The 21,768-nt window shown below is 41.9% G+C and overlaps 1 protein-coding gene across 3 annotated transcripts in view; it reads left to right on the forward strand.

Annotated features, from left to right (window-relative positions):
• Window positions 1-21,768, forward strand: part of znf827 (zinc finger protein 827) — a 74,585-nt gene that overhangs the window by 43,724 nt on the left and 9,093 nt on the right. For all 3 annotated transcript variants that reach the window (XM_025907992.1, XM_019360052.2, XM_025907991.1), the window contains exons 6-11: window positions 4,155-4,397; window positions 7,164-7,218; window positions 7,405-7,505; window positions 14,746-14,883; window positions 16,051-16,222; window positions 18,143-18,309. In XM_025907992.1, the coding sequence (XP_025763777.1) occupies window positions 4,155-4,397; window positions 7,164-7,218; window positions 7,405-7,505; window positions 14,746-14,883; window positions 16,051-16,222; window positions 18,143-18,309 (876 nt within the window). The remainder of the gene's footprint in view (window positions 1-4,154; window positions 4,398-7,163; window positions 7,219-7,404; window positions 7,506-14,745; window positions 14,884-16,050; window positions 16,223-18,142; window positions 18,310-21,768) is intronic.

Below are 21,768 nucleotides of genomic sequence, written 5' to 3' on the forward strand. Positions count from 1 at the left end.
AACAAACTGGGGCAGATTATTTATTTTTCAAACAAGCTGCTAGTAGCAACGATCCAACTTGAAATTAATTCTTTCCTAAGCTGCCTATGATCTGTAGACACAACATTGGTTCATCCCTTCTGTTTGACGATTTTATTTTATTTTTTTATGCTTGAATGGTTCATAGGTCAAAACAAACTTAAACATTCCTCTGAAAATGGTCATTACGAGGACTGGATTAAAAAATGAGTGAAGAAGCAGTGAGTGTCCAAAGAAATCCCGGATAACTAATGCACAAGACCACTTTAAAAAAATACAAGAAAGTCTGGCTCCTTGGAAGCAAAATATAAAGAAATGAGGTGTGGCTCGAGACTTTTGTACAGTACTTTATTAATTAATTAATGAAATGCTACCATGGAAACCATCAGGAAAATGGAGGAAGCTCAAAGAAATTAGCCACAGAAAGTTTTAAAAATGGAGTATTAATGGAAATGTATATCCCAGATGTGACAAACTCTTTTTACTATTTTTGTGTAGACTTGTTCCCATCTTGAAATAGTGGTGCTGGAGCAACAGTGACACTAAAGAAAAGCTATGATATTTATTGAGAAAGGGCACAGTCTCTTTTGTGCGTACCATGCACACAGAGACATTTTTCCAGACCTGATTCTGTGGCCTAATGGCAGCTGGAGGTTTCTGCACTAGAGGGGAATACACACACACACACACACACACACACACACACACACACACACACACACACACACACACACACACACACACACACACACACTCTTGCACGGGCTGGATTCAGACAGTCTAAGGGCTGCTTTTTATGGCTTCAGAACATTAGGCCATGACCCCAACCAAAAAGCCATAGCTATTATCAATGTGCGAGTAAGGCCATATTTTCATTTTTTTATTTGGTGACAGGTAGACTTTTCATCCAGCCTGCTGTGATGTGATCCTTTCAGTGTCGGTGTGTTTAAGATCAAATGTTTAGGGATGCATTCGACCAATCAAAATCTTGTTGGACTGAAATTGTGACTACTCTTCAACCAGTTGATTGATTGAAAAGAAATTCTGTCCATGTTTTTTCTAGATTAACTAAATTTGCTGCAGTGCATGGCACACTCTCAACTTAAAAAAAAAAAAAATGCTGCAGCGTTTTAAATAATTTAAGGTAGTTATTTAATGCTGAGATGATAAGTGTGCACTTGTCCATATTTATATGATGGCTGAAAATCTTTATTAATCACTGATACCAGAACATGTTTGGTTGCATGAGAGCACGTAGACCATCCAGACATGATGGAGAAGTAAGCCCTTTAAAATGTGCTACGTCTGTTATCATGTGATCGTTGTGTCATGGCTCTTTGAGTTATAAGCATATTTATCCCAACACGTGAATGATCCTCTGGTACATCGGTGCGTTTCATCTGTTTTGCAGCAGATCAGTTCACGCAGCCTCTGTCACTAGGGTGGAGATCTGATGGTAAAGGCTCGAGTGTCCCTTGGTTGACCCTGACAGTGCAGTGCCCCCTACCCCCTCCACCCTCCATTCTATCTCCTCCTCCTCTGCTGTGCTTCTCCATCAGCCTCTCTGAGGTTACTCTTGGCCAACTCTGGCCACCTGATTAAGGGATTAGTGGGGCTGATGGTTGTCAGTGTCCCCCACATGCTGGCTACTACCAATAAAGCAGACACCTGGACCTCAGGGAGGAGGCAAGGGGCTGGTTGCACTTATTTCATGCCCATAAACACAGGAGTGTATGCATACAGATGGATCAGTAAATTCAGTTTTAATGCAGGACCGGTGTTTGTCTCACGTTGGCCTTATTGACCAGACGGGTAAAGAATGTAAGAGGAGAGGTGGCAGGGTTAGCGCAGGGTCTTTTATCGCCCTCCTGTCTTTCTCTCCTGCTCCTGTAGCCTCCCCCACGCCTCCCACTGCTCCTGATGTCCTGCCAAATTTATATATCCCTTTTAATCGTGTGAGTCGCCATGTCAGCAGCGCTGTATAAACCCCACTGCTTTGTCTTGCTTCTGTTTGTCATCACACCGAGACTCTGCCTCCTGCCATCACTCTGGTCAAAGATCAGCTATCTTGGAATTGCAGATGCTTAAGGATGTCCCAATCTTGTTCTTTTTTTGTTGTTGTTTTTTTTTGTGTGTCTTGGATCTGAATTATTTTTTCATTTTTCCCCATTATGCAGCTGCGCAGTGAAAACCTGCTGTAAAATGAACTCAGAAGTACATTTAATCTGGTAAATATTGCAGTCAAGACCACTGGAGAGCTTGTGACACTGGAATAGCTCATTGTAACCCTAGTTTCTTCATATGTTTTTTAAACATCCGTGGATAGAGTCCATGTTTGAGTCTAGATCAGTTCAGGACATTCCTAACAGCTGCCATCTCCCTCATGACTATTTATAGCTGCTCGCTTCTTTAAACTTGCACGAGAAACGAGTCATTGGTTGTTTTAGCGTTTTACACCATTGTTTGCGAGATGGGGGGAGGGCACATTACACGTGTCATCATAAACAGAGAGGTAACATTTAAAGGGTTTTACTGTCTCTGTTGCTTGCCTCAGTAAACCTACATGGACTGCTGTCCTCAAGCGACAGCGTGACCTCCCGCTGCCCTCTTGCCCTCATAATCACACAGCTAGATGCTAACCGGCTCAGCTCAGCTTTAGAACCAGTGCTCTCATGCTTTGGCTATTATTCGGATTTCCGCCGGTTTAGATTTAATTCCATTCATGCAACATCTGTAAACACGCATGCAGGATGCTTAATTTACTTGGACCTGAAGGGAGAGTTTGAGTGTTTTGTTCTGGTGAGATTGCTTTTTCAGACCAGTGGACTTTTTAAGAAATTTTTAAATGTTTTTTTTCCCCCTTTTTAAAATATTAAACTAAAGTCTTACTTGATTCTTTTAAAACGGCATGGCCCCCTGCTGGGGTTTAGGGCCTCTGTGGGGGTAGGATGAGCGGAAGGGGTGGGTGGGGTGTGGAGGGAATCTTGGTTAAGTGAATGTGATTCAGGTGGGAAAATAAACTAGAATTTTATAATGTAATCATGCTGATCATTAAAAATCTATTTGAATTCTCTGTAATTATTTTTTTTTTTTTTATCGATAATGATTGACAACAATTGCGAAGTGAGCTGCATAAACCTTTTTTTTTTTTTTTTTTTTTTTTTTTTTTTCCTTCTGAAGGCAGGGAATGCCAGGATCAGTGATTTAACTCAGTATGTTCAAAGACAGAAGATGGAGGGTTTCACTTTTCTTAAAATAGACTTGGCTTAAACAGAGTAATCACGTCTGTTAGGTAATTTTAGAGGCAAAACGCGCCAAATGAAGGACTTTCATCAGCAATTACACCGTTCTGTTGTCAGGTTTACTTGAAAAAGTGCAGTGGAATATCGTACTGCGCTTGATTAAGTCTAGACAAATTAACAATAGAGACTTTTAGAAAAAGTTCAATAAGGAGGGATTAATTGGAATACAAGAACAAGGGCCATCAATTATAATGAGTTTAAGGACCCGGTCTGATTGGCTGGGGGAATGCAGGCAAACAGGTGTAGTGATGTTAAAATCTGAAGGCGAGGTGTGGAAAAATGGAAATGATCATGAAATTTGAGGATGAATAATGTTATTCAAGAGGAATGAGGGACAGATCTTCATTAAACTGTAAAAGTAACATTTTAATGTCTGCAGATATGTTTTCTGTTGGACTTGCCATTGTTGTTCTTTTGTTTTTCTTTTTTAAGGAAAGTTTTACTTTCCTGGGCTTCCTGAAATGATCAGAGGTAATTGGATGATTGGATGAACCTGCTACAGTAACTATACATGTATATATGAATCATTATGAGGGGTCGTAACTCCAAAACTGACTGGAACCAATGGTTTAATGTAAATGGTGTACTGTATGTTTGTGTTTAATCTTAAAAATTCATTAAGTATGCACTAATGTAGTAAAAATATACAATAATAATTGTAATAATACTGCAAATTCTTCTTATTAAGTTATTGCCCAGGGGCTTCTGTGGTTTCGGTATCACTGTAAGCTCAGTGAATAGAGTGAAATCTTTACCTACAAATATTTGGGTGTGCTGGTTGAATCTCTTTGATGAAACCCTAATAATTCTTCCTTGTTTGCTTATTTTCCATAGAGAACAACAAAGATGCCCAATACCAGAAGGTGAAGGTAAAGGCAGAACCCATGGAGGTGGACCCACCACCTGCAGACCTCACCCCACCTGCCTCCCACATGCTAGCCTTCAGCACTTTAGGGGCGAGTGAGAAGAGCGAGCCAATGAGTAACCTCCACGAGACGTTGGCATGCCCCCAGAAAGATCTCTTCTCGCAAGACATATCGGTCAAAATGGCCTCTGAACTATTGTTCAAATTGTCAGGTATGTTACCTCAGGCTGGTCACTCACTGTTTACTGAGCCATAGAAGATCCACAACACACACACACACACACACACACACACACACACACACACACAGGAGCATCGTGTTCGTTTTTTTTCTCCCCTCAGTACTCCGGTGTAAACCTTGGACAGTTTGTGATATTTGACCATAAAACCTACATGTTTCCATTTCCATCCTCTGGTGGCTCTGTAGTAAAGTCAGGATGTAATGACTTCCTGCTTTTTACCTGTATGGCCATGAAAGTGACATTGAAGCAGCAGACAGCTGTTTGTATTGCTAGATGAAGACAGAGCATTGACGTGTATTCATGGCCCCCCAGAGAAAAACCAGGTGTGTGCATGTGTGTGTGTGTGTGAGATGAGGTTTGTAGCCCTGGGCTGGGACCCAGGGCTCTATCCAGGCTCTGATTGCGTCTCTTAAATGCCGTACAGAGACACAAGCTTGTGTAAATCTTTCTTTTTCCTTTTTTTTTTCTTTTTTACTCGTCTTGCTCACACATATTCACAAATTCACACATTGCCAATCGTTCTTTCCCACACAGTCTTTCCTGCACACCTTTACACACTCACACAAGGCCCCATGGGGAGTGGTGTCTGCACAAATGCCCCCTCTTCCCTCCTCCCTCTCTTTCTTTCTTTCATTCTCTCTCTCTCTCTCTCTCTCTCTCTCTCTCTCTCTCTCTCTCTCTCTTTCGACTCGTTTTCAGACATGCCGGCTCAAGCACACTTGGCTGCACACGCTCTCCCCCTGCACTTCCCCTCCCTCCCTCCTTCCCTCTCTCCCTTTACATTTCTCCCGTGCGGCATCTCCATGGCAACGCGGAAAGAGACCTCTGTCCTTGGCGAGCAGTGTGACGGAATAGGGTGTTTTGGGTAGGGGGTGGGTTTTGGTGGTGGTGGTGGGTTGTAGCAAAGGCGGGGGGTGGCTGAGGATAAGGAGAGTAGGGAGGGCAGCGGGGGTACAGAGTATGCCCACCCAGGGAGGCCAGGCCATCACTAGCCTGGCAACAGCGACGACCGCCCGCCTTAGAACTGGGCTTGAATGTGAGGGGGACTGGAACAGAGTGGGCTGCTGTCACACAATGAGCAATCAATATGAATTACCCAGAGCAGTAGGACCTCAGAGACACATCAGTAGCAAGGTCGCTCTGAACACCGAGATGATTGCAGCTTTGAAATTCACTTCAATGCGTTGCCTTGAAACTCACACATATGGCTCCGTTCTCAGGCATTTTGTATAGTGCTCTTTACTACCAAATACTGAAAACCCCATGATCTGTGCGCACATTAGCTGGGCACCTAGTGTCCAACTTGATAATTCTTGCTTTACTTTTAAGAGATTTCCTGTATTGTGGTACTGAAGGTTTTGATTATTTATTTATTTATTTATTTATTTGTTTATTTTTTTTAAGGAGGGGAAAAAAAAAAAGAAAATCTTTGCTATTTTAGTACATTTATATTGATATTTCTTATTACTAAACAGTTTCTCAGTGGGGAAAAAATTAATAGCACCTTGCTGTGTTTGTGGGCGGGGGGCTTTTTACATTTTGGGGACAATGGAAACAAAGAGGCAAGCCAATAATGAAAACAAAATAAATATTTGCCTGTTTAAAGAGTTTTCTTTGTGACCCAGTTCTCACTGTATTAAACTGCCTACTTACAGATGGGTAAAACATTAGAGGATAAAGCTGAACCATTAACCTCCAACAGTGAGCTGTTACACTGTGGGGGGCTTTCTGGGTTTACTTGTCCCCTCAGACTGATGTGTAAATGCATAACTTATTCTGTGGTCGCATTGTTGCACTGATGAGGCATTAGCAGGTTCTTACAGCGTGGCGGTGCCTGCATCCATTGGGCAAGAGGTGGTCACTGAATGGTTGGTTACATATGGAAGTGTTGTGAGTCACATTCTGTGAACTTTCCATGCAGCACATCTCAATTGAGTTTAACACCCGAGGAAGACTTTGGTGTGGCATGTGTGCATACAGTGTAATACAGTCTAATATTAAACAATCCCATCTTTTTCAACCTTCATGTTATTGAAGGTGATTCAGCTCTTGTGCTGTGGTTTGAGTCCATAGGTACAAGAGTAGCGGTGTTGATTCAGATACTAAAATGTTGAAAGTTTTTGTTTTTTCCCCCACATTATCATACAAGAGCATGACCGTACACCAACACATGTGTCATCTGGGTAGGCTAATGCATATCTGGGCAGCCGTGCACATTGTTATTTTTTTTTCTTTTTAAATGCTTGCAAATTGGTGTTTTTGGGCGAGCTTGTGGCACAAAGGTCAGCAGACCCGCTGGAGAAACTCCCACTAATCCAGATGGCCAGTGGCCTCCCTGCTGGCTGTGGCAAACCTGCACTTTACGTGAGCATAGCTTAACTTGGCAGTCTGGCCATAAGTTCACTTGGCGTTGTCCTGATTGTGTCACAACCAATCAAGAAGGAAAGTTTGGACAGCGCTGTTTAATTATTCATCCGATGGCTTGATCTGTGTGATTCCTCTGAATAGCAGCTCATGTGTCAAACTAAGATTGTCTGGGATGTTGGATAAATCTCTGCACATGTTTCATCTCGGTGTCTCTGTCAGACAGCGACTTACGACCCACGGGGCGTTTTAGGAAACTTGCCGACTAACACTGAGTCTAAATGGACAGCTTGTCACCGGTCTCTCAAATTTGAGCACAGTGCTTTGACAGAAAAGATATCTAAACGTATGGTTTATTGTTTTTCTCTCCAGAAAAAGTCAGCAAAGCCAACAACCACAAAGACAGTAACATGGTGGGGATAAACAGGTAAGTCAGTAAATAGACACAGTAAATACACATGTTTTTGTTCAATGTCTGACTTCTCTTTTACGCTTTGATTGTTATTTCCATGATCAGTAATTACATTTTTCCACATATGGCTTGAATATTGGGTTGGTTTGATGGCCGTGTAAGTAGGCTGTGTGATTTATTTCATATGTCTCTCCATTTCAGTCCATTTCTGGACGAGTGCTTCAGACAATCACCCTTTAACTCGCGCTCCAAGAGCACTTCGCCTGCAGAGGCCAGCTCCTCTACCAGGGTACCATTCAACGGTGAGACACATGTTACCGACACACACTGTGGGTGGGCCAACATCATCACGGGGAAACACGGACATGTAGATAAAAGTTAAAGATGCGGGATTCGAGTTCTAGTGTTTTCAATGAGACCTAATGACAAATTTAAAAATAATAATTAATATGGAATTTAAATAAGTGTTAACAGAATAATTGATCACATAAAGAAAAGTAATTTGCTTATTGATCAAGAATGAAAATCATTGTGGCCTCAGCTAAAAAAAAAAATCAGTGAATTGATCCTGTGTCTTTGTGTTCTGTTACGAGAGAAACTGGACTAAAAAAAGTCCTCCGCAGCTCGACAAAATATGAGACTTAATTAACTGCCAGCACTCGGTATCGCTGCATCATTCATGGTCTTTAAAGGTTCCAAGTCTTCATGTTGTTCTCACTACAGCTTCGGGAAATAATTGATAATGCGGAGTTGCTCATTACCTGCTTTCTTACAGTATACAGTATGTCCACAGATTAATACTCTTCGTGTGAATACAGCGCGCACACACACACACACACACACACACACACACACACACACACACACTGTGGTTAAACCCCTCCTCTCACTTTTTCATATATAGAGCTGCTTCGGGCCCTTCTGAACTCTCGCACATTTCCCCAACCTGAAGGCTCTGCTCAGGGCATCCCCTCTCTTCCCCTCTTTCCTGGCATCTCAGAACTTCCCTCCTTGTTCCTTTGGCAGTAAGAGATCCAGAGGTTAATTAGCTTGTGCCAGCTTTGCCTGTCCCTCTGCCAGTTAATGAAAATCTGATTGGCTTCTGGGTGTCAAGAGTGTCCTGAAAGTTAATTCGCCCAGCCCACCTCCCCCTTTCCCTTGTGTGTTTAAGCTTCACATTCAGCCTCTGCTGCCTTTTCTCTCTCTCTCTGTCTTTTTTCTTTCTTTTACAGTTGTACCATTTCTCTTTCCTCCCTCATTCATTGTGTCCGCATTTTATTGCGTCTCCATTTCCTTCGATCGGTAAGTTTGCCCGCCGCAGCTGTAGGGAGGCAGACCTCTAAACATATTTTCAGTTCATTGGTCAGTGAACTGCCATCTTTTCCCTGCCACTTTGTGCCACCTTTCCTTTATAGCACAGATGTCACTGTGCGGTTTTGATCCTGCGTCAGCTGTCAGAGGCATACCTCGAGTCTTTGTTTAGCACTCCTGTGTAATATAATGATTATACATTCCACTGGACTCCACTTTGTTAAATACAAATAACTTTTATAATGTAAGCTATAAAGAGAAGTGTATAGGGGAAGACAGTATTTTCCTGGAAAATGCTGTCATTCAGCTGCTGTGGCCATGAGGAGACAAAAAGGAAAGATGTGCCACAACTTATAAAAGGTGATCAGTGTTTTTCTTTTAGTCTTTAGTTTGCCCACAATCAGAGAGTTTCACAAAATACCAGAGATGTAAAGTTTTTTGTTTTAATTTAGTATTTTCATAAAATCCTCAAATTTTGGTTCTTTTGGGGTTTTTTCCTATAAAAATATGTAAAAACCAATGACCAGAAAATGACAGCTTACAGGTATGAACGAATGTCTTTAATTCTTTTGTTTGTTATTAACATGACTTGATCTTAAATTTTAATAATTTTTTAAAATGTATTTTTTAATATTATTTGTTTGAGGGTTTAATTTGATCCAGTCAACAGTTAAAATTCCTAAATGAGTTTTTTATTTTTATTTTTTTGAAGATGGACTTATTCTGTTTGTAGATCCCAACTTCAAAGTTTCCTTTTAACAATTTAGACATACTATGGTCCAGTCACACTATTGGAAAACAGTGGTTGGAGACCGCGTGGTTGCTTCAAAGATGGGGGCCAAGTCTGTGACGGCTCGCTGTCAGTTGTCATCTTCAGGGCAACTTTGTGGCATCAAAACTGCAAATAAAACCGAGGCAGTCTGCTCTCAGATTGCAATTGAATGAGGTCTAACCAGCTCTTATATCCAACTGCAAACTGTAATACAGCCTTTAACTGTAATAGACACAAAAAAATATAAATCACATAACTGTTGCATGTGCATACACAAACTCAGGTTAACCGCTTACATTCAGAGTCCAGCCAGAACATCATAGATTTGAAACAGAAATTCCTCCATAGACAGTGCAGTCTGATTCAGATTAATTGCAACCTGTTCGCAATCTGTCTGCATTTATAAATTAAAAGGAAGTTACTAGCAAACCTCCAATCTGTCTGAGTTATTGCATCCGGTTCAAGTTGACCACAGTTGTTTGATAGAGGTTGCCTCTCACCAGGCAACCCATGCAGTCGCCTTGCAATCCAAAGTCATTATCCAGACTTGTAAGGAGGTGACTGAGCCTTTAAAGAGCTAGTTGATATCATATTTGATGTCAGTGTAAGATAAAGATTTTTCTATAAAAACCTGCATTTTTAATCTACAAACTACACTTTAATCTGTCCGTCCACCCCCCCGCCCCCCACCCCCCAGAAAAACAAACAAACAAACAAAATTCCATAAAAGAACTTAAAACCAGACTGTGAACTGCATAACAGGCGACATAACGGCTTCAGCAGAGCGTCTGTAACACAAAAATGCTCTCCATTATGAAGCAGCTAATGGAGCAGCTATCATGCAGAGATGAAGCTGAAAAGTGTGAGCATTTCCCTTTAAGTAAGAAAGAGAGAATAAATGAGTAGGAGTTAGTGTGATACCAGTGTGACTTGAGGAGTTCGCTGTCTCCTCCCTCCAGTCTGGGGTTTAGCACAATCCTTCATTTCTTGTTTGCGTCCCTCTCTTCTGCTCTAATAGCACTAATTAAACCATTAACCACTTGAAGGCCCCTACACCCTAATTGGCTTAATCATCAGTGTGTATGCCGGGTCATGGCCTTGAGCCTCTGCTGTCTGGATTCTCATCACCCTGTGTGACCAAAGCCATCCCCGAGTCTCACTTGCGTGAGTCAGGACAAGTTAATGCTTTCATGGGGTATACTTTAGCTTTAAGACATAATAAATAAATATATTAGGATTTGTATAATAGGTCACAAACTGCGAATGAGTTTAAAAACCGATAGATGCAGGTAGATTCCAGCTAATGCAGGATGTCACCTCGAGGACTTTTACTGTGTGTTTGTGTGTTTACGCGTGTGAAGAAACACAAAGTCGCACCCCACCTTTGCTCGTTATTAACGTCACTAATGGTAGGTGTTGCTTGACACCGGCCTGCATGCATTTACCATCGTATTCCGGCCTCGCTCATCCTTCTCTGCAGCATAGCGGTGAACGGGAAACAAGTATGATTACACATGTTCTGCCTTTTTTTTTTATTGATTAAAGGGAATCAAATTCAAAATGTGTTTCATGTTTTTTCAACATGTGCCTTTAATTCTATTTCTAATTAGTTTAAAAAAAAAAGAAGGTCCAAACGAGTTCCAGACTGTTGTTTTAATCTATTTTTTACTTGCAGTCCCAAATCCAAAGCGACATCTTTGGATGTTTTCACATTGTCTGATCAACAATCCAGAACTTTCCTACCAGAGGATATTTGACATTTCTGCATATTAATCAACTTAAATGTTAGTTCAAATAGTTTGACCTCCAGTTTAAAAACGATCTGGATGAATCGAGAAACTCAATCTGTTGTCAACTCCTTGAATCTTGAACACTTCCTTAGAAATACTGTCAAATCGTTATTTCACGAGTGGTTCAAGGTAGGAGAATTTTTTTGGCTTGAATCAAGTTTTATAAGAAAAGTAATTGTTTTGATAGAATTCTGTATCTATTGTCTGGATGCATCTATTGTCTGGATTCCTAGCCGACACTTATTTCTCTGCAGAAAAAGTCGAGCTGACTGTGCGTGATCTTGCTTTGACAGTTCCGAAACTCTGCGAGGAGACGGTGTGACGCAGATGACAGAACATAAACAAAGATATGCTAGATAAATTCAGTAGTTTGCATATGGAGGCTAGAGAGGCGATTTTTAAATACGTGAAGCTGTGTGAGTCACTGCAGCAGCAGTGAAATGTCCTTTCACACCAACATCTGTTCTTTACCACTTGCCACTAAACATGCCCCCAAAATGCCACAAAACAATCTTTGCTTTTTTTCCCTCATTGTGGTATTCAAACCCACACGAGTAGCTCATCGGCTGGCTAGACGGTGTGTTTTAGGACACCCTTTACCAAAAAAAAAAAAAAAAAAAAAAGTGATAGCGAGCGGTTGTTAAATATCAACAGTGGACTGAAGTGCACTGATTTCCATCTGCAAAGAATCTAACTCTGAGCTAGTGGGAGGAATGAGCAGCATTATTTTCTTTTCTTTATCATCATTTAAAAAAAGAGACTAAAGAATTTTTAAAGATGCCTTTTTCACCTTTTCATGTCTTGCACATAGAAAGGTTTTGGTCAAGGTTACCTGTATAGCCTGTTCCCTGAACAACATAGACATTTGTAAATAAAATTTCTGCCTTCATTTATGGTAGTTGTACACCACAATGGGGTAAAAAAAAAGTGCTACATGCTTTTGCGCTTGTGAATAACTCCTTGCTCTATTCATATGGTGGGGGTTAGTTCAAAGCTGCAACTTCTATTCTTCAGCGTCTGTCAAAGCATGTGAAAATGCTCAGTGTTATTCTTTTTATGTCTTTCCTTCCATCCTCTCCCAAATGAAAGGGGTGAAGTACAGCGAGGAGAGTTACAGTGGTGTGCTTGTGCTGCAGGCTTCAGAGCAAAGGACTTGTGCTTGCCGTTGACATTAAGAATGCATTTAGACTGCATCCCACCTGCAGGCTAAACAACGAGCATCTGTCAAATGGTGGCAGACAGGTTTCACTCTCATGGGTTAGCAAATTAGCCCGCGGTGTATCAGTCGTTCTGCTGTTCAGACGAGGGGAATTAAGACTTTTTCATATTTATATGCCTGAAAATGTTTTGATTTGGGGGCATATTTTCTCAAACAAGCCTTTTTTACCTTCCAAGCTTTTGGCTGTCGAACAGATTTTACCTTACCATGATCAAAAACGTGAACACAGATTATAATTAAAATGCATTTGTAAAGAAGGAATTAACAAAACATAATGTCACCTTTCTGTTTCATTTGCCCCGTTTCTTGTCCTGGTGGGTGGTGGGTAGGCACACACAGGCACCTTTATGAATGTGAAACTATGTAAAATTATTACATTAGATTAGAAAATGTTTATGTACCTTTTTAAGAGCCAAATACTGTGACCACCCCTGCTTAACACACCTTTTGCATGCTGTAAGTGTTGTGTAGTATCTGACCCCAAGGTGGTTGCAGCAAATCCTTTTAATTTAATTCAGTTCAAGTTTACTTATATTGTGCCAATTCTTAACAATTGCCTCAAGGTGCTTTACACTGTAAGGTAAAGACCCTACAGTATTATGGAGAAACCCCCCCCAATGAGCGAGCATTTGGCAACAGTGGGAAGGAAAAACTTCTATTTAACAGGAAGGAACCTCCAGCAGAACCAGGCTCGGTGCGGCTATCCCTCACATCTGGTTGGAGCATAAGCCTATTGCAGCATAACTATCCAGACCTGACTATAAGCTTTATCAAAAAGGAAACTTTTAAGCCTAATCCTACAAGTAGAGAGGGTGTCTGTCTCCCAAATCCAGCCTGGGAGTTGGTTCTACAGGCGAGTGGCCTGATAGCTGAAGGCTCTGCCTCCCATTTTACTTTCAAAAACTCATTGAATTACAACCAAGCTGAAGGTCTGAGAGCGAAGTGCTCTGTTAGGATAAGTCTTTAAGATATGACAGCGCCGGATTTTTCAAGACTTTATATGTGAGGAGAAGGATTTCAAATAAAATTCTGGATTTAACAGTGTAAGACGTTTGAGTTGGAGCGCCCATTGTTGGACTCGGCTGAGTCTTGTTCAAGCGTGTCCCCTTTAAAGCACCTTGAGGCAACTGTTGTTGTTATTTGGAGCTATATAAATCTGAAATTAAAAATAAAATTGAATTGAATTGAATTTTATGAAAAGCCTGTCAACATTACACTTTAAGCTATCAAGAGATATTTTTTTTTATTTATTTTTTTAACCCAGTTGTCGCGCCATGGTCACTTGGTCACTGTTAAAGCTGAGAAACTTGACTCTTATCTGATGACTCTTAGGGACATTGGCCATGTTTTGGAGCTGCTGGTGTACCCAGAGAATATATGGGCCAAGAATTTTGGTTTTGTGCATTTAGTCTGTGTTTATGCACAAGATACATATATTAAAAAAAGTTTTTAACTGTCATATTATGAACTGATGGTTTCAAGACTGAATTTTGGCTGATGTGTTCCTGCTTGTACTCTATATGTGGATTCTTCTCTTGGAGGCAAGCAAACCAGCTCAGATATAGTTGTTCAATACTACAAACTGCAATCAAAAAGCTTCCTGTACCACAGTCTGGTTATTCACTTTCAAATATGCAATTATAAAGATAATTCAGTTCTTTACACCAGATCATGTTTCCTGCATTCAGTAAATTGACCTGCAGAACCAGCTTTTCCCTAAAGGTTTAATATATCTCAGACCATGAAACATGCTGCTGTTATGAAATATCCAACATTGTTTGCTTCACTGTGGAGTGAGCATAATGTTTTGGCTCATCAGGGTAAATTTCAAGACGGCTTAGATTATTTCAGCTGGATGCAGGGGGGCAAAAAATGGCTGGCATTGTTCTGTCCACAGTTCAAAAATAAACCTTACATATTTAAATTCACTAACAAGTATGAAAATTACAGTGTACACGCGAGATGTCCTTTTACTGCTGCTGTTTATCCTGCTGGGCTGCTGTTATTACTTTCTGCCTGTCCTGTGAAAAAACGGCCTGGCTGCTAGGTCAGTAATTATTAGATGCTGTCTTCAAAGAAAGCAAAGAAGCAGATTTCTTCAAATGTGAAAATATTTCTCAACGAAAATATGAACGGATGAGTGCGCCTCAATAAAGCTGCTTCACTGGTCTGAGGAGAGAAGTAACTGGGGCATCGTAGCGGGCTAATGTTGGAGGCTCATATCCCACCTGACAACAGATTATTGAATAAAAGGAAAATGCTTAAAACAGACGAGGAAAGCGAAGGTTACCCAATAATCCAGAGAACACGTTGGTTAGTAGAAGCTCACTTAGCACAGCAGTGCATGTAGAGCTTAAGTAACTTTGGCTGAGTTACAGCAGCGTGACCGCAGTCGTTTCTGTAGCCGGCAGCAAATGATGAGAACGGTTTTCTCCGTGTGTGTGTTCTAGACTCGGAAAAGGATGACGGAGAGCCGGGAAATGGGATCGCCCAGTGGAGATTAAACGAACAGCTCTTCCCCTGTCCCATTTGTGGCAAGGTGTTTGGTCGACAGCAGACCCTTTCTAGACACCTCTCCCTGCACACAGGTAAGTCACCGCCAGCATGCTGTGACGTCTTCTCCGTTCATGTGCAGGCATTAGGTATTCACCTGTGTTTGTTGATGCTGCCCACAGTAAATAAATAAGGTTGACTAGACTAGATTACCCTTCCTTTAAAGAGATTACTACCATGATTAGTCTCACTGGGAAAACTGCCCGTCTAATTACCCAGCTAGAAGGATGCCACGGAGTATCCACACACACACACACACACACGCACACACACACGCACACACACCCCAGTAATTCTGATCCTGCTACGATTGGTTAGCTCTTTCACTTTCTCTCTGGGAGTCTGCCTCGCTCCCTCGTGTCCTGATTACCCTGTGTTTTTCAGACTCGGCCCTCCTTTGCACCCCATCGATTCATTCTACCCCATCGCCGTCTTCCACAACTCTCCACTCTCCTCATTCCTTATTGGTTAAAAATGAATAAATAAATAAATAAAATAATTCTCCTGTTTGTAAAGTTTTTGTCTGTTCAGGATTAGTAACGAATAACTATACACACACAAAGTGCACAAATGGAGACTAGTGTACAAAATGCCCCCACACAATTGGACATGCTCTCACATTTAGCGTGCACACACTACACGACATGCACGCTCACCATCTGAGAGTGTTGGCTGTGAACAGCTTGGCCACACCACAGAGAGCAGAAGCAGGGGCATATGTCAGTGTGATGGTCTTTTTGGTTTCCCCGGCGACATAAAGGTTGCCTGGCTTCGTGTCCTTGGGGCAAATGGTGTATGTGCACGCGCGTGTGTCTTTGTGTAAGCATGTGTGTGTTTGAGCTGGATGTGCTGTTATGTTAATTTGTTTTCAGATAAAGAGAAGAGTGTTTTTGCGTGGATTTCATAGCGCTCGCAAATTATTGGGAGATGATGTTCATGTGTGCCTGTTGTTGTGTTTTTTTTGTTGTTTTGTTTTTTTAAAACATCTTGTGGCATCTACAGGTGTTTCCCAGAAATCTGGGGATCAGGTTTACAGTTGGGGTCGGGCGAAGGTGAGGCAGGGTTAAGCGTTAAGTAATTAGGTTTAGGCTTGCTTTAAAAGCTCAGAGGCTGAGCGCAACTTAATGAAATATCATCTGAGGTGATGTTTACAGTAACCCAGGGTCATATGTGTGTGTGTGGGTGTGTGTGTTTCCTTGCAGAAGAGAGGAAGTACAAGTGTCACCTGTGTCCTTATGCAGCCAAGTGCAGGGCTAACCTCAATCAGCACCTGACCATCCACTCTGTCAAGCTGGTCAACACAGATGCTGAGCAGATTGTCAGCGCTGTTACAGCTGACTCCACCGAGCGCAAGAACTGCCCGTACTACTACAGGTAGTGATAAGTGACCACATGTTACCACCACACCTGCTGAGGACATCTCGAGCCAGTACCACATAGTGGATTTAGGCTTTTTTTTTAATATATATATTTATATGATCTGATGCACAATTACACCCTCTCTCTGCCACTGCTACATGTTTAAAGTTTGTTTTCATTTTATCTGAAACATGCTTGTTCGCCTTCTTGCTAAAAGTTCAGATGAGGAGATGAAGTAGATCTGCTCTTGTGTCAGTCCTTTTCACATGAACCAAGACGCAGTGAACAGTTGTGCAAAAGTCCCACATTTCCTTATGTTTTGCTGGGAAGCTGAGAAATGGGTGTTGCAGAAACATGTTAGCGATACATGGAAATACAGTATAAAAAACAAAACGCAGAGTTTGAAAATCTAACAAGTCTGAGAAAGTCGATATTTGGTGTCACCACCTTTATTCTTCAACACAACCTGAACTCTCTTAGAGGAAAACTTGCTAACTTCTTTAAGTAGTCTTCAGGAATAGTTCTCCAGGTTTCTTGAAGGACAATCAAAGCTCTTCTCTGGATGTTGGCTGCCTTTTGTTCTTTTCTCTGTCAAGATGATCCCACACTGCTTCAATAATGTTGCGGTCCGGGCTCTGGGGAGGCCAATCCATGGCTGATGGTGTTCCACTGCACGTGTGTTTGTGTTTTTCTTTTGTTTTTAAATCCAGGATGCTGGACACTTTCCTGTGCTCATAATTCCGTCATTTTTCACAAGATCCCCAAAAACCCTGGCTGAAATGCAGCCCCAAACCATGACACAGTCTCCACGATGTTTTACAGATGACTGTAGACACTCACTTGTTGTAGTTTACAGTCCAATTCCTGTGTAATGTGGGACACTTCAGCTTTTTCTCTTCCTTAAGAATGACATCTTGACAGCCAACCTTCCACTGAGACCATCTGTGATGGAGCTTCAGTGAACAGTAGATGGATATCAGCTAAAGGGCCAGATGCATCTGTCTGGTCCTGTGTCAGGTCATTGCTGTTTTTGTTTGTTTTCCTATTTTTTATGGATCTTTTATGGATGTCTAAAATTGCTGTCCATAAATCAATTTATGATTGATAGTTTTTATTCGTTTTGTTTTGTTTGTTAGCCCTGCTATCTTCTTTTCTCCTCCTTGTCCAGTTTTGTAATTTTTTTTTTTTAAGGACATACTGCACACCAAATCAAGAATCGAGCTTTTGGGGAATCATCTTGTTGGTATAAAAACGGTCTTTTTTGCGTCTTTGTAGATTCAACTATTTGTGTGACAGGCTGCTAGTTAGGACCTGAATCAAGTATTTAAAATTGGTTCATCCCTTCAGTTAGGTGCCCTTTTTCTAATTAATTAATTCGTTTTTTGCTATTGCATAACAACACTTTAAAATAAATTAAAATAGGTCTTGTTCCTTGGAAGCAAAACATAAAGAAACCACGGGGGGCTCAAAACTTTTGCACAGTACTGTAGCTTAGCATAAAGAGTGGCGTGGCTTTTTTGGAAGACAAGAAACAAACTAAATTGTGAGTTTTTTATTGTATATATTTTTTCAAAAGCAACAGTTATTCTGTTCTTGTAAAACAGCTTGGATTTTGATTTGTGAGCAGCTCGGTTGAACAAACAGAGCTTAGCTAATCATCTCCTCTTTCTGTAAATGTCTGCAGAAAAATCTAACTTGGATGAATTTCCAAGATGTTACTGGACACGTTAATGTGTCTAATGTCTTTTAAAATAGGTCAGCTGCACTATTTCTGAATTGTATGTTTTCTTCAGCAGTCTTTATCACATTGAGAGGAATGTAGCTACAACATACCATTTGGCAGTTCCTGCAGGGAAAATCTAACACTGAAGCGGCCCGTCGGCCTCCTCTCATTCTCACCCTCTTCCTCCTTCTTCCTCTCTGTTCTCTGTCCAGCTGCCATGTGTGTGGTTTCCAGACGGAGCTGAATGCCCAGTTTGTCAGCCACATGTCGCTCCATGTGGACAAGGAGCAGTGGATGTTCTCGCTCTGCTGCAGCGTCTGTGACTATGTGTGCATGGAGGAGACCGACATGAGGAACCACATCAGCACTGGGCACGCAGGTACAGATAGCTGACCTGACTTTTGGTGGTGACAGCACTGATGAAAGAGTCTTTGATTTTTTGATTTTTTTTTTTTGTATGTGTATTGTTGGAATGAGCTGATGGTCAGTTTATGGAAGGAAATGTTAGGAAAGTTCCACTCCAACTCATCAGCAAAGCAACAAATATGCATACAATTTGCTTTTTGGTTTTTTCTGTTTTTCCTAAACAGAAAAGGCAATCCCTCTGGCAAGGCTGAAATATTAGACTTTACTGTTTCAGCACCCTGCTCTGTCTCATTAGCTGTTGGAAGGCTAATGTTAGCTGCGTGTTAGCATACTGCTGCCACGTTACTCGCAGCTTTTCGAATGATTCACATTTCACCGTTTCCCTCCTCGTCTGCTCTCCTCGCATCTTAGTCCCACCCACAAGAGGATGCAAGGAGACAAGGAGTCCAGGCAAAAAGCGTCCTTGAATCTGAACCTCATTTTTAAAGCGAGTGGTTATGTGTGACATGTGGCAGAGATGCATGGCCAGCCTGCTGTTACACTATTACAGCCTACTGTTGGATAGCAGATGTCAGATGAGACTACCTGCGTTCAGGAAGAACTTTTATATTTCGACTAAATAACTCAACATTTCATGTTATTTTCTTATTATTATGTATTTAATTTAAAAAAAAAAAATACTTTTGGCTTCTGAATGGCAAAAAATGAATTTCTTTTCAGCAGCAGAAACAAGCTTCTTATAGATGCACTTAATGGATACGGAGGAAGACTTAGTTGTAGAGTCCTCCTCATACCATGGGCCAGATTTACTAAAGAGGAGGGAGGCGCTATACTCCTGTGGTTAGTTTTATGGGTGATTTATAGATGTTGCGCTCTAAATCAATCTTTTTTTGAATATTGAGCGCGAAACATGTCTTTTTTCCATCTTAAACATCGTGTAATTGGCAGTAAATGAGTTTTTGTGCATGATTTAAATATTCCCCTCCAGATATAGAAAGGAACTAATAGAAATACAAATACAATACACACGATCTTGTTGCTGCGCTCTGTTTTGTAAATACAGTCAGTATTTTTTTTTTTTTCACACCTAAACCTAATTTGGTGTAAAACATATAGGTGTTATCTGTGTCTCACGCCTCTGTAATATTTCATGGGCGCAAACGGTACCACAGAGGATACATCTGCGCACCCCCAATCGTTCCTGCCTCCTCTCAGTGCGTTTTAGGAAACGATAGATGCTTCAGAATGGCACACTGAGATGATTTCCAGATCACAGGTAGGAGGAGATGAGGAGTCGCGTAAACTCGATGGAGAACTGTTTCCCGTATGGGCGGGACTTAACCGCGCGCCGTGTCTTTTAATCTCCCTTCCGCTCGCTGTTGTTTCTGCGGGTCCTCGGAGCTGTTCTACAAAAGTACCCGATTCAGCTCCCGCAGAAAAAGAGATTTATGGAGTTATTTTCAAAATTACTCTCGCATGGAAGAGTGGGTGGTAGCTTACACATTGTGGCTCTTGTTCGCAGCTCAGAATATAAATACAGTGCGGTATTTGGACAGTGACACATTTTCTATTATTTTGGCTCTGCACTCCAACACATGAGTTTAAATTTAAACAACGGGTGAGGTTAAAGAGCTCTCCCCCCCTTAGCAGCGCAGATAGTGCGAGCAGGGCAATCATAGGGCTCCTCCTCTGCTCACCTTGTCTGTATGTGAACAACTTAAAGATAAAGTGCTTGGTAACAAGCATCAGAGTTGGATGCTGTATGTGCGTTTTGTGAACGGATATCAAATTTGAGAGAAATAAAAAGTGTAATCACAGCAATATAAACTCTGCCACTGTTTAAATATTTATGGGCTGCTTTTGTGTAATAAAAGGAAATCACTACGGGCTGTTTTAAGCAAAAACATCTTAATGTAACCCTTGATAAAAACACATTTCAGAGGACAGAGGGAAAGACAAGCAGCAGAGCTGGGTTTCATAAACAAGCCTCCTCCAATCGACCTTCTTTGGACTTTTAAAGCTGCTGGTCTGAACCTCTGGTGGTCGATATGACTGTTTTTGTCTAAAACAGCTTTGTCCAGTTTATTGCTGACGTTGTGCTCCTCTGCTAGTGCTTCTTGTTTGTGTGTGTGTATGTGTCTGCGTTTGCTCCTTATGTGTGGGTGGGAGGGTGGGGATTGTCCGGCCCAGACAGCTGAGGGGTCTTTCAGAGGCCACGGCGGCCTTGTTTATCTGAGAAGGTTGGCCCTTATCGTGCCTGAGGGGGGGAAAATCAATAGGCCTCGGGTCCTTTTGGAGACGAGCTGGGTTTACGATGCCACTTTGGCGATCTTTTAAGTCTCTCAGCGTCTCTTGGCATTTATCTCAGCTTCGCACAAGATGGACACCAGTGGCAAACGCACAAATGGTGGCGGGAGGGGGTACGCGCGATTTCAACTGTAGAAACGCGCATCCCGCCTTCTTTCATGAGGACGTTTTAATGGTTTGTCAACTGTCCAGCCCATTTTTGGTGAGTTGTCAAAAATTCAGGTGGTCGGAGAGGGTGGGCTCGGCAGCCTGTCAGATGCGTGGACACGCCCAAGCGTGAGATGGCAGAGAGCTCACCGGGTGTTCGAGCTGACCCCCTCCGGTGAAGTTTGCAGTGAGTGGTGAGGGTCATGAGAAGGGAGGGGTGAAAATTTGCCTCTTTATTTCTCTTTATCATAAATGTTGCTGGACAGTCACAGAAAAGTTATTCTGTGAAAGAAAATGAAATATTTCTCAGTTAAAAGTGTGTTTTAAGGTCGAGTCTCAGTGGCTCAGGGCAGCGTCCCCCCCCCCACTTGCATCTTTTGCCATTAGCCTTTGGGATATTATAAGAGAAGGCCAGCAGATGATAAATACTGCAGCAAAGGAGACAGAGGCACGCTGTATTTAAAAGCTGCTGAGACCGTGCTGTGAATGACCCTGGTATATTTAGATTTGATTGAAGGCGCTTCGTCATCTTGCGATACCAGGCGGGGGGAGACGCATGTGCGCTGCATGTGCACATTCCTGTACATTTTATGCTTGTGTGTGTGTGTGTGTGTGTGTGTGTGTGTGTACTAGGCTGTTATTAAAAAGGTAGGTCAACCATTTCAGGATCCGTGCAGGCTTTTCCTCCCTCCTTTTTTTTTTTTCTTTCCCTCTCCCTCCTGAGTGAATGCCCTTTGTTGAGCTGTGCCCTGAGATGCTCCCGCCATCTTAGCTCCTTTGGCCATGACCCGAGCTCCTCGCCCCTCCCTCCCAGCCGCCCTCTCCGCTCCTTATTCCCTCTCTCTTCCTACTGAATTGCAGACTTACAGACGGGGATCAATAAAAGCACACTGCATCTTGATTGGACTGGCAGCAGGGCCTCAGTCAGAGCTCAGGACCATCGAGCCTGCCTGTTTTCATTCTGTTTGTGTGTGTGTCCATGTGCATAACAATGGGGATCTAAAAACCGATGATGTGT

The sequence above is a fragment of the Oreochromis niloticus genome, linkage group LG6, assembly GCF_001858045.2.
Source record: "Oreochromis niloticus isolate F11D_XX linkage group LG6, O_niloticus_UMD_NMBU, whole genome shotgun sequence".
NCBI lineage: Eukaryota > Metazoa > Chordata > Actinopteri > Cichliformes > Cichlidae > Oreochromis > Oreochromis niloticus.